Here is a 13543-nt window from a genome sequence, read left to right on the forward strand (position 1 = left end):
GCCCCCCAGCGCAATGCGTTGTAATGGTATGCGTTGTAAAAGATGCGTTGTAGTGGTAGTGCGGAGTAAAAGATGCGTTGTAACAGGTGTATACCCAAGCCATCCTGCAAGTAACCCGGGGTCCCTGGGGCATCCCATACAGGGGCGTAATCAGAGTAGTATCCAATGCCCCATCTATGCCTGAGCCTACACCAAGTCTCCAGAGCTGTCCTTAGGACCTTCAGACGGACCCTCTTGAAGAACCTAGGTGATCCAAATTTATACAGAAATGCTTCTCCATTGCCTTCCCCTTCTACCCGCACCATTTCGCCTAATAGCTTCCCCCAAGCTGATTCCCCTGGCTTAACTAACAGCATCCGTATGCTTTTAAACTGGAACGCTTCTGCATATAGTCTTACGTCAGGGAGCGCCAACCCTCCTTTTTTTAGTCTGCGTCTAAGTTTTTTCCATGTTAGTCGAACCCCTTTATTGCCCCAAATGAAACTGTTGATCTTACTCTGTAGTTTACTCAGACTCTTACTTGAAAATGTCAAAGGAATTGAAGAAAAGAGGTATGACAGTTTAGGAAGGATGACCATCTTTACTAAGTTGGTTTTTCCATATATAGTCAGAGGTAGATTTCTCCATCTACTGAATGGAGATGTGATGTATGAGGCAAAGATACCATTGAGCTCAAAATAGGGGCACTATGCTACAGGACCCACCAATGAGGCTTCAGCACTAGATCTTTCCATCTCTTCACAGGCCACACCTGTACTATATAACAACATTCAAACAATTTATGCCATGAGCTCTTGCGGTTTCCAATCAAATGGCACACAAACCCAAAATCAGGAGGTGGAGCCAATGGAGCCTGAGGAGGCAAGATATAGGATATCTGCCTCTCCCTCACTGCTGACACTTGTCATCTGTTGGAAATCCGCAAGCTGCTATCCAGTACAGGAATTCACCTTCCAGCAAGACAGGCAGGCCCTGAGGCGGTGGCCTGGAATTGCAATGTGAGGAGATAGGTGAGAGGGAGTGAGACTAGGTACACGCCATGAGCATATCTGCCTTTCCACCTCAATTGTCAACATCCAAACTTGGTCACAAATAATAAGGCATTCACTTTTAAGCAATAGGACACTTTGACTGACCTTGACAACTGCCCTCAGGAATATGGCTAAGCCAAATTCTGCTAAGTCTACTAGTCAAATATTAAAACTGTCTTGCACCCGTTTTGTAATACTCTACCTGTGAGGAAATAAACATTGAGCATTTGATAGTCTATTCACAAATATATATATGCTGTAACATCTCATACCGTAACATCAAACTCTCCTTAAATAGCCAACTTTCCACAGACCCTGGGTTTCTCCTACATTATTTGCTCTATGGTACCTATTTTCTCCTTAAAGCCTTTCTCAGTCCTTGGTAACTTGAGAAATGTATGTAACTCCGGATAGGCCAGTTCAGATCAGATCCCCATCACATCTCTCTTACGTATATGAAGCAGCAACAGTGCCAATCATTTTCCTGCTCACTTCCCTAACAAATTTCTCAAAGTTGGAGTCCCCCAAACCTATGAGAGAATATAAGATTTTCTGGTGACAATTTAAATGAGGCCATGTTCATTTTTGAAGAGTGTAAAATGCTCAATGATCACTGCTCATATAAGACAGATTTGCATTGTAAAAGACTGGATGTGAATGATGACATTTACCCTGAATAACATAAAGCATGTAGCGTTACAATGCCTTTGCTATTTTGCTATCCTACAAACATACTTCCTCAAGCAAGTACATTTTTTAGGTCTCTGTGTCATGTTCTAGTTTTATGATAAAATGAAGTTAGATTATTATTATATGAGAATACATTATTTTAATTACTCCCTTGGAAAGATTCATTTATTGTATTTCCATTGCAAGCCTGCATTTAATATTAGTTGCATAACTACAGACAGAAGGTTGAGCATGGATATTTTATAGCTACTTCTATTTACAGGTATTAGATCAAATCTATGTGCTACTTCTGAGCTCTAAAGAAAACTCAAAGATGGCAAATTCTTAATATAACAATTCTTTCTAAAATACAAAATGCCAGATCCTATTAATACTATGATTTGATCAAATGACAACAAATGAATCAATGGAGATGCATTACCTTCTGCTTTTCTTCTTCAAGTTCATCGTAAAGGATACCAATACTTTCCTGTACAGCTACAAAAAGTTGCTCGAATGTGAAGTTATCCACTTGGTTGCCTATGTCAGCTATCTCACAGCCATTCACCAAATAAAAGTATACACGACCCAAGTAGTTCTTGCAAACCTATAAGAGAGCAATAAAAAAGGTCAACCACTCCGAGCATTCAAAATAATAGAAACAGCCTTACTGGAATGATATGTATGCGTAGCAGGGGCGTGACACAGGCTCCTCCAGCCCCTGAAGAGGGGCCCTGCACACTCCAGGGGGGCACCATTAGCCTAAAGCCTGCGGATATCTGTGATGTGCAGGAGTCTAATGGGCTCCTCACCACAAAAGCAGGGACAGAGAGGTCAATTTATTTTGTGTAATGTCTCTGACACGTACTCATGCAGAATGAATAGATATGCTCACTCGGACTCTTAAAAGCAGTCCTTGAAGAGGAAATGAAACACTGCTGTCTCAGTTTTAAAAAGAGTAATACAAACATTAATTTGCTTAGCAAGTAATGGTAAATAATACTATGAAAATAAACATGAAGATGTCACCCGTAAGATGTGCCAGCCTTAGGGTGGTCATTCCCCCACCAACACTTTTTGCCTTCTCCCCCTATTTTTCTGCATTTTGGTTATGTTGGTTTTAGGTCTCTCTGCGCTTTACCACTGCTAACCAATGCAAACAGTGCTTGTGCTTACTCCCTAAAACATGGTAAAATTGACTTACACCTCATTGGCTTATAATCAATTTAATTTACTTGTACGTCCCTAGTAAAATAGTATCCCATATAATCAGGGCCTGTAAAACAAATGCTACTAGTGGGTCTGCAGTACTTACAGTACCCCCCATTTACGTAGCCCCTTAAAACATGTCCCAGAACTGCCACTGCAGCCTGCAAGCAAATTTAAACTGCCAACTTGGCAATAGAACCACTTTCCCAAGCCTTAAACATTCCTGTTGTTACATATAAGTCACCCCTAAGATGGGCCCTAGTCAGCCCATAGTGTAGGGTGCATTGTTGTTAAAAGGTAAGGCATGTACTTTCATGTTTTACTTGTCCTGCTAGTGAAAAACTTCTACTTTCGTTTTTTCACTACCTCTTCCAAAGGATTATAATGGGTTAGCTTATTATATTTAATAAGTGCTAAATTTTGATTGGGAACAGATGAAAAATTCATGGTTAATGTCAGAGAAACTGTAATATTTTTTAAATGTCACTTTAAGAAAGATAACTTTTCATGCCCAGCGCCCAGCGCCGAGACACCATTCGTGGTATTTGTTGCGCTTTATAAGTTTAATAAATAAATAAATAAATAAATGCCCTATTTGGTGCATGCAGTCTGTGTTCCTGGGTCCCATGACTGGGTGTAGTTGACAGATGTTACATGTTCCTTGCAGATAGCTACACAATATGACGATTAGGTGTTCCCGGATGGGCCATCAACGACAGGATGGGGGAAGTGTTGGGCACAGCCCCACCAGATGGTGCATGCATTATATATTTAAGGTATACCTTTAGAATTTGTAATCTTTGTGTAGTTTAGGTTAGGTTTGCATAGAAAGTATAAATAAGGTAATCCTAAATATAACAACGGTTTCACCTTTGTTTTTTTCATTGAATTTTAAAGTTTTTTTATTTCAATACAAATGGATTTTAAAACGTACAGAACTGTGGAGGGCGGTGTCATACACTGTAGTGTCATAAAATGTAGTGTTGTATAGTGCAGTAGAGCGCAGTGTGATCAAGTAGAGGGATGTACAATGAAGTGGTGTAGAGCTGTGTGGCGTAGAGTGGAGAATGGTACAGGAGAATGGTGTACAGTCGAATAGCATGGAGTGGAGTGGTGTACAGTGGAACACCGTGGAGTAGAGTGGCGTTGAGTGAAATAGTGTGGAGTAGAGTGGCATAGAGTGGAGTGATATAGAGCTGAGTGAGGTAAAGTGTGGTGGTATGCAGTAGTATAGTGCAGAGTGGAGTGACGTAAACAGCAGTGGCAGACAGAGAAGTGGTGTACAGCGGAATAGAATATAGTGGAGTGGAGTACAATGGAGTGGCGGACAGTGTAATAGCTTTGATTAAAGAAGCAAACACTAGAGTTCTATGCAGTGGAACGGCATACAGTTTAGAAACATAGACTATGGTGGCGTGCAGTAAATTGTTTAGAGTGGAGTGACATCGAATGGAGTGGCGTAGAGCGGAAAAGTGCAGAGTGGAGTGGTGTAGAGTGGAGTGGCATAAAGTGGAATAGCATTGAGTGGAGTGACGAACACTAGAGTTGCATACAGTGGAATAGCATGGAACGGTGTGTGGGGGAAAGTGGAGTATCGCACAATGGAGTGATATACAGTGCATTGGCATAGAATGGAAAAGATTAGAATGGAGTGGCATACAGAGGAATAGTATAGAGAGGAGTGGCATATAGAGTAGTTGCGTAATGTGGAGTGCCATACACTGAAATACCGTAGAATGGAGTGAAGTACAGTGTAATAGAGTACTATGGAGTGGAGTGAAGTAAAGTGCAGTAGTGCACAGAGTGGAATAATGTAGAGTGGAGGGTTAACTGCAGTGGTGTAGAGCGCAGTGGTGTACAGTGTAATAATAATGTAGAGTGGAGTAGCGAAGAGTGGAGTAGCGTAGATTGGAGTGCAGTAGAGTGGAATAGCCTAGACTTTACTGGCATAGAGTGGAGGGTCATGCAGTGGATTAGCCTAGAGTGGAGTGGTGTAGTTTGGAATAGCATTGACTGTAGTGGTGTACAGTGGTGTAGCGTAGAGTGGAGTGGTATACAGAGGAATAAGGTAGATTCAAGAGGCATACAGTGGCATGGTGTATAGTAGAGTGGTGTAGAATGGAGTGTAGTAAAGTGGAATGGTATACAGTGGAATAGCATAGTGTCTAATGGTGCACAGTGTAGTAGCATACAATGGTGTCTCATACAGTGAAATACCATAGAATGGATTGGCGTAGACTGGAGTGGCATACAGTGGAATAGTGTAGAGTGAAGTGGTTTACAGTGTGGTGGCATATAGTGGAGTGACACACAGTGAAATATTGTAGAGTAGAGCAGAGTAATCTGGAGCATTGTAGAGTCTAGTAGTGTACAATAGAGGGTCATATACAGTGAACTATCATAAATTGGATTGGCGTAGAGTAGAGTGGCATAGAGGGGAATAGCATACAGTGGAGTGGTGTAGAGTGTGGTAGAGTGGAATAGCATAGAGAGGAGCACCATAGAGTGCAGTGTTGTCAAGTGCAGGAGTGTACAGAGGAATGCAATATAGTGAAGATGCATTGAGTGGAAATGGGTAGAGTGGAGTGGCGTTCAGTGGAACAGCATAAAAGTGCAGTAGCATAGATTGGTGTTGCGTACAGTGGAATAGCGCACAGTGGATTGGGGTAGAGAGAAGTGGGGTATAGTAGAGTGGCGAACACTAGAGTAGTGTAGAGTGGAGTAGCATAGAGTGGCATAGATTTGAATAATGTAGAATTGAGTGGCATAGAGTGTAGTTGCATACAGTCGACTAGCATATAGTGAAATGGCATAGAGTGAAGTGGGTTATTAGAGTGGAATAAGGGTGGGCGTAAAGTCCGTTTCGCGGGCGAATTTGCGGATTTTCCGCAATTTCGCGATCCGCGAATCTCGCGAAATCGCAGTAAAATCCGCGAATCAGTGGGGACGAATTTTCAGCCAAGCAAGGGTTACAGCAGCAGGTGCAAAAGTTGAACCTCATTTCTTTGTAACCTTTTACAAAAGGGTTACAAACAAATTAACTTCAACTTGGACACCTGCTGCTAATTGCTTCCTGGCGCCTCTTTTCCTACTTGCAACTATTCTCTGACCCTGCTCTGACCCTTGAAGCAGGGTCAGAGAATAGTTACAAGTAGGCAACGAGGCACCTGTCCAAGGAATTAAACCTCATCAGGAAGCACTTACAGATATAAAAAACAGGAAGAAGGGAGAGGATGGCAAATACACCCATTTTGAGTTGTCAGGAGGAGTTAAACTAAAGAGACCTTTACAGCACAATTTTCATATGCATTTTGCTAAAAATAAAAAGCTGTATGTTCTGTAGGGGCAACTCAGGAATCTGGCCCTTCAGAGATCCGGCCTCTCTTTCTTTCTCTTGTTCTCTCTCTCCCTCTCTCTTTCCCTCTCTTCCTCTCTCTTTCTATCTATCTATCTATCTATCTATCTATCTATCTATCTATCTATCTATCTATCTATCTATCTCTCTCTCCCTCTCCCATAAACGACTGCATGGGTAACTTCGCTATGCAAGTGGCTCGCGAAGATGTAAAAATCCCCGCGAACACGCAAAAAACCCAGCGAACACGGATCGCGAATTCGCAAATCCGCAAATTCGCGGATCGCGAATTCGCAAAATTCGCCCATGCTTAGAGTGGAATGGTGTACAATGGAGTGGCATAGAGTGCAATAAAGTGGAACTGAGTAGACAGGAGTTGCATATTTTGGAATAGTATAGAGTGAAGTAGCATAGAATGGAGTAGGATACAGTGGATGGGCATCAGCTGAACGGCATGGAGTGTAGGTGTATTGAGTGAAATAGCATATAGTGGAGTGACGTAGAGTGAAGTGGGGTACAGTGGAGTGACTTAGAGTGGAATGGTTTACAATGGAGTGGCATAGAGTGCAATAGCATACAGTGGAGAGTTGTGGAGTCGCATAAACTGGAGTTGCATAATGTGGAATAGCAGACAATGGAGTGGTGAAGAGTAGAGTGGGTTAGAGTGTAATGACATACAGTGGAGTAGCGTAGAGTGAAGTGGCATAAAGTGGAGTGGCATAGAGTGGAATGGTGTATAATGCAGGGGCATACAATGGAGTGCTATAGAGTGGAACAGCATAGAGTGGAGTAGACAGGAGTTGCACATTGTGGAATAGTATAGAGTGGAACAGCATAGAATGGAGTAGCATAGAGCATACTGGCATAGGCTCAAGTGGCATAGAGTGTGGTGGCATAGATTGGAATAGGGTGGAGTTCAGTGGCGTAGAGTGGAGTGGCGTAGAGTAGAGTGGGGTACAGTGAAATAGCATATAATGGTGAGGCATACAGTGGAATAGAATAGAGTGGAGTTGCATAAAGTGGATTGGCATATACTGTAGTAGCATACAGTAGAGTGGCATCGAGTGGAGTGGCATATGGTGAACAGAGTACACTGCACTAATTTACAGTGCAGTGGTGTAGAGCGGAGCATGATAGAGTGGGGTAACTACAGTGGAATAGCATTAAATCCGTATTTGTAAAGCGCAACTACTCACCCTTACGGGTCTCAATGCGCTGGGGGCCATCGTGGAAATTAAGTGAGCTGTTGCCCAGAGTCACATGGTGCTGAGCTGAGCTGATGCCGGAGCCGGGGATCGAACCGTTCCCCTGTGCTCCGAAGTCAACAGCCCTGCCCGCTGCACCACACCTCTTGCACGCATTCAATGGAGTAGAGTAGGGTGGAGTGGAATAGAGTGGAGTGGTTTCAAGTGGAGTGGCATACAGTGGAGTGATGTACAATGTAGTAGCATACAGTAGAATAGTTTTGAGTGAAGAGTGTAGAATGGAATAGTGTTGGGTGGAGTGGGATATAGTAGAGGAGAGTACTGTGGAATAGCATAAACAACAGTGCCCTAGAGTGGAGTTGTGTAGAGTAGAAGCCTATAGAGTGGAATGTTGTGGAGTAGAGTGGGGTAGAGTGAAATGGGGTAGACTGCCTGTGGCATACAGTGTAATAGTGTACAGTGGAGTTATGTAAAGTGGGATAGCGTAGACTGCAGTGGCCTATAGTGGAGTGCTGTAGAGTGGGAAGGCATACAATGCAAAATGGTACTGCTAAGTGGTTTGGAGTGGAACAATGGTGAGTATAGTAGTGTAGAGTAGCGTGACGTAGAGTGGAGTGCCATATATGGAATAGCCATGAGTGGAGTGGTGCATAGTGGAGTGTCGTTCAGAGTAGTAGAGTAGAGTGGCATACATTGGAGTGGCGTAAAGTGCAGTGGAATAGAGTGGAGTGGTGTATAGTGTAATAGCATACAGTGGAGAGCCATAGAGTAGAGTAGTGAACACTGGAGTGGCGTAGAGTGGAATAGCGTAGAGTGTAGTGTTGTATGGAGGAGTTGTGTACAGTGGAATAGTGTAGAGTAGCATAGAGGGGAGGCAGCAAGTGCCGTGGGGTCATGTAGACTGAAGTGTTGAAGAATGGCTAGGTGTAGAGATTAATAGCATACAGTAGAGTGGTGCAGAGTAGAGTGGCGTAGACTGCAGTGGAATACAGTGAATTAGCGTGGACGTGAGAGGCATATAGTGGAGTGGAGTACAGTGTAATAGAGAACAGTGGAGTGGTGCAGAGTGGAGTGGTACAGTGGAGTAGTGCAGAGTGGAGTGTGGACCGTGAAACAGACATAGCTAGCATGAAAGTTGGTGAACAGAAGTGAATATATTGTATCAGAAGTATAGATTATGAGGTGTAAATGTAAATTTTTGGTAGTAGGTGTAAATAGTGCAAGCAATATCTAACTTCTAGCTGCAGATTCCTTACCTTTGAATTTCTGAGGTGTCAGGCTGGATCCGGAAACTTTTGTTGAGCAATTCACCGTGCGCGACATCGGTTGGCTCCATTCTGCTCCGCGTGACATCGTCAGCTTCAGTTATGACTTTGTGGTGCCTATAGAGGAACCACCCAGGTGCGCAGACGTCAGTTCCTTTCTTTCTGCACCAGTTAAGCGCTGATACAGGAAGAGCTACCCTTTTGCTGCTTTTTGGTAGGCTTTTTCTAGACTTTTGTCGATATTTTGGGATTCGACTTTGTGTGCGGGGGATGCCTTCGAGAAAGACAAGTTTCAAACAATGCAGGACTTGTTCTCGCATGATGTCGGTCACCAATCCCTACATCGTATGTCTGTGGTGTCTTGAACGCGACCACAATTTAAAGGCATGTTCGGACTGTCGGGCATTGGCCCCGAAGACCTTGAGGGAGCAAGCGATGAAGTTGCTTGCGGCCCAGCAGTTGACACAGTCAAGCGAGACTCCGCAGAGGTTACGGTCTCATTCGAAGAAGAGGAGGTCGCGGGACAGCTCACGGAGCCCTAAGTATACTCTGCGGAGCCAGAGTCGACTTCGCGCCTTCCACCCTTTTCAGGAGCCAGAGTGACTCCGCGTCAAATTAAAGAGTTTTTTGAGGACATGTGCCACGTATATGAGCGGAACAACCCCGTTGGTGAGCCCTTGGGCTTCGTGGGGTCGGATGGGGCCCCATCAGGTTGGACGTCGTCGGCTCCGGCCAAGGTGCCCTGGGGCCTCAGGGATCAGATCCCGGATCCGGGTCGATGCCGGCCATGCCAATGCGACCTTCCTCAGAGTAGAATCTGAAGTTGGTGCCGGTGACGTCGCCGAGGCCCGTCTGTGGCACAAGCCCCATCCACATTCGCGACGACACAGAGTCGGGACCCAGGGGTTCTATGTTGTCACCAGGGCACTTTTTGGACGAGCTGGGCTCAGGAGAGGAATGGGAGGAATCTGGAAACCCTTTTGAGAACCAGGATGTCTCTGAGGAGACAATGGACTGGTATGGGGAACATGGGGAAGCCAGTTGTCTGGATACTTCCCCAGACACTGGCATGCTCTCTCCGCCTACAGTGGCTACGGAGGAGGGAGCGTCCTATGCCATGGTGATTAAGAGGGCAGCTGAGGTCCTAGGACTGGAGCTGCCCTCAGTGCAGGTCAGGACTGAGCTCCTAACCAAAGTGCTTCAGCCTGAGGCTTCCACTTCTGAACCCCTATTGCCCTTTAAGGACGCACTTACAGAAGTAATTCTAGGAAGATGGTCCATGCCTAGCACAGGGGCTCCTGTGAATAGGACAATTGCATGCCACCAGCGGCCCAAAGTTCCTCAGCCAACACCCCACCCCAGAAAGTTTGGTTGTGCAGACCTCTTCGTCCCAAGGCAATGGAGAGAAGCCCCATGGCAATGATCAGTCTACATCATGAACAGACATTAAATTTTTTTTAAGTTGATGCATGAACTTAGGGTAACCAACCAATTATTGTTTAAAAATTCACTATTTTAATTATTATTTGTTAAAAATATGATGAAACATCAAATGAACATGTATTTACATTTATTTTAAAATTGCAAAGATAAAGCTTTCACACAAATTAACAATGTGTACAACCTATATGTTGACTAAAAACACATACTTTCTTAAACACAATTATAAAAGAACACAATCAATCCGTATAATACAAAATCAAAACAGTGGCAGTGAGATGGGTCTTCTACTCCGGTGTTGGCGCACTGTGCGCCTTCATCAGGAATGCCACACAAACACTGTATTCTACACTATTGGTCCTTAATAGATTCCGGCAATTATTTTGTCAAAAACAATAGATGATAAAGATGGCAAGAAAAGATAATAGCAGGTTGCCCACAATTTCAATAACCAAATCACTTTCGTTCCTGCAATAAAGGGTTTGAACTGCTTTTCAGCTTATGCACGCAACCCGATGATGCTGTTCTAGGAAATCACAATACACGTTCAAACCCATTATTGCAGGAACAAAAGTGATTTCGTTATTGAAATTGTGGGCAACCTGATATTATCTTTTCTTGCCATCTTTATCAGAATTTTCCACTGAAATTTAGGAAAGGGTACATAGATCAGTCCCTCTGAAGCATACATATCTGTTTATCGTTATAAAAAGGACTGAGTCCCCACATTGTTGGGTTAAACTATCGTTTGTGTGGCATTCCTGATGAAGGCGCAGAGTGCACCAAAACGCGTGTAGAAGTCCCATCTCATTGCAACTGTTTTCTTTTTGTATTATACGTACTGTGTTCTTTTATAATTGTGTTTAAGAAAGTACTAGCAGCCTGTCCCAACGTTGTCCGGGTATGAAATGTTATGTGTGTAATGTTTGTAATAGTAAACGTTAATGTGTGTACGCTGACAGTGCCCGGCATGATCACCTGTTTGCGAGGGCTGGTTTAAGGCCCCGCCTGAGCCCCAGACTGAATTTTAATTGTGAAGTGGCTTAGATCGTGTGGTACATTGCCTGCCTTCAGTGTCCGCTGGAGCCGTTGGAGCGTGAATGTCACGGTGAGTGAATGGCGCGCTTGTGCGCCCCTTTTTTTTTTCCTGCAGCCACTTCTGAGAAATCTGTCCATCACCACCCCATTTTGTACCGCTTTTGGCCACCATAAGTGTGGCAGGGTATGCTCAGACGTGAGTCCCTTGCTCACTTTGCCACTGGATTCAAGCAAGCCGGGCTGAAGAAGGCTGGAATGCCAGAAACCGGTCCTCGGAAGCTTGATGCCGGTCCAGGGAAGACATGGCTTGGCAGTTCGGGCTGCACTGTTCCCATGAGGCACAGGGTCAGACTGATTTGCATATAGCCATGTCTGAACTGGGGTGGCAGAGTGGGCTAAAGAACGGTGATGGTTTAAACCCAGATCTCTTGACTGGGTGTGAGTGTCTGATTGATTCAGAAGCTCCGTCCATCACCAACCCCTTTTGTACCAGTTTAATTTTGTAGGCAGTATGGCAAGGTCCGTCAATGCGTCGCCCGTTGGTGTTTTGATGTCCGTGTGAGAAGTGATCAGAACGCCAAGGCGGAGCGTGAATGTGCGCGCACATTGGTGGCGAAAGCCGCTGCAGTTTTTTTTGTTAATTTTAGGGCAGCCCCCTCTGACAACGCTGACGCCCCAAAAGTTTGCGCCGCACTATATATCATTAATGTCGCGTTATCAGAATGCCAAGGTGGAGCGAGAATGTGCGCGCACATTGCTGGTGAAAGGCGTGCCCCTTTTTATTTGGTGCAGCCCCTTCTGACAACGCTGACGCTCACAAAGGCTGCGCCGCACTATATGTGATTAATGGCGCCTGAATGGCAATGTGCGTCAATGCGGCGGAGCTTGGTGTTTGTAGACGGACGTGTGAGACGCGAAGGTGGATCGTGAATGGGCGAGCACATTGTTTCTGAAAGGCGCGCTCCTGAAGTACGCGGCCATTTTTTGTTTTATTTGTGGCAACGCTGTTGTGCCATGCCCCTCTGTCAATGCTGCACGCCCACAAAGGAATAATGTAGTGTAGTTTGACACGCTCACGCCAACGCCCAAGTGTACTTTGACACGCCCACACCAACGCCCACAAGGGACTACTTTACCTCTAAGGTTGTTTGACCTTTGTAATGTATATGGTGGCCAGCTGTATAGCCTATGTCCATCTGCTGCATCTCCCCTTTACAATGCTGTATTGGGTGTTGTGATTGGTGCTGTACATCTTGAGTTTACCCGCCTTAAAGGTTTCAGCTCTCTCTTTACAATAGTAGTATAGATGATAATGTGTTTTTTAGTCTACATATAAGTTGTACACATTGTTATTTTGTGTGAATGCTTTATCTTTGCAATTTTAAAATAAATATAGATACATGTTCATTTGTTGTTTCATCATATTTTTAACAAACATTAATTAAAATCGTGAATTTTTAAACAATTGGTTGGTTACACTGAGTTCAATACATCAACTTGTTTAAAATATACGGTCAGTTCATGTTGTAGACTGATCATTGCCTAGGGGTTTTTTCTCCATTGCAAAATTGATCTGCCCTAGGAATTGTCATATCATTTTTTGCAGGGGGTCCTTGTTATTTTCACTCTATGTCCCAAGGCTCATTCCCTTCCGCCCCTCCAGATAGGGAATCCAAGAGATTTGTCTCATTAGGGAAGAAGATGTTTTCTTCCTCCAGTCTGACATTGCGGTCTCTGATTAACGCGTGCTTATTGGCTGGTTTCTCCCACTCTCTTTTGGAGACGGTTGTGCAGGTGCTGCCACAAGTCCCGGAGGAGGGAGGGGCTGTGCTCTCCCAAGCTGTCAAAGACGGGAGAGATGCAGCAAAATTCACTATATGGTGTGATTTAGACACCACTGAGTTGCTGAGCAGATCGATTTCAACAATGGTTGCTCTGTGACGCCACGCCTGCCTTCGTACAACTGGCTTCTTGGGGGATGTCCAAACCAATTTGATGGACATGCCTTTTGATGGAACCCACCTTTTTAAGGGGAAAAGGCAGACTCTGCCCTGGTCAGGTTTAAGGACTCTCGAGCTACGGGCAGATCCTTAGGCCTCTCCTCCACTCCTCGTAGCCAGCCTTCCTTTCACCCCTTTCATGGCAATTTAAGGGGTTTCCAGCCATGTCAGCCCTATCCTAGCCACCGTCCCGCTCATACTACCCAAGCCGCGTGTGGACGCAGTACATTCCGTCCTCGCAATGGAGGCCAGAAGTCGTCTCCCACACTAACCCCAGCAGGCACAGCCTCCAAGCACTTCTAGGCTGATTGTGCAGAATCACACTACTCCA

The 13543-nt window shown here is 44.7% G+C and overlaps 1 protein-coding gene across 1 annotated transcript in view; it reads right to left on the minus strand.

Annotated features, from left to right (window-relative positions):
- Positions 1-13543, minus strand: part of LOC147727391 (coiled-coil domain-containing protein 171-like) — a 1936181-nt gene that overhangs the window by 1111518 nt on the left and 811120 nt on the right. Inside the window, exon 11 of the mRNA XM_086963620.1 lies at positions 2143-2307. Coding sequence (XP_086819746.1) covers positions 2143-2307 — 165 coding nt within the window. The remainder of the gene's footprint in view (positions 1-2142; positions 2308-13543) is intronic.

Source organism: Lissotriton vulgaris, chromosome 3_1 (genome assembly GCF_964263255.1).
Source record: "Lissotriton vulgaris chromosome 3_1, aLisVul1.2, whole genome shotgun sequence".
In the NCBI taxonomy this organism is placed as follows: domain Eukaryota; kingdom Metazoa; phylum Chordata; class Amphibia; order Caudata; family Salamandridae; genus Lissotriton; species Lissotriton vulgaris.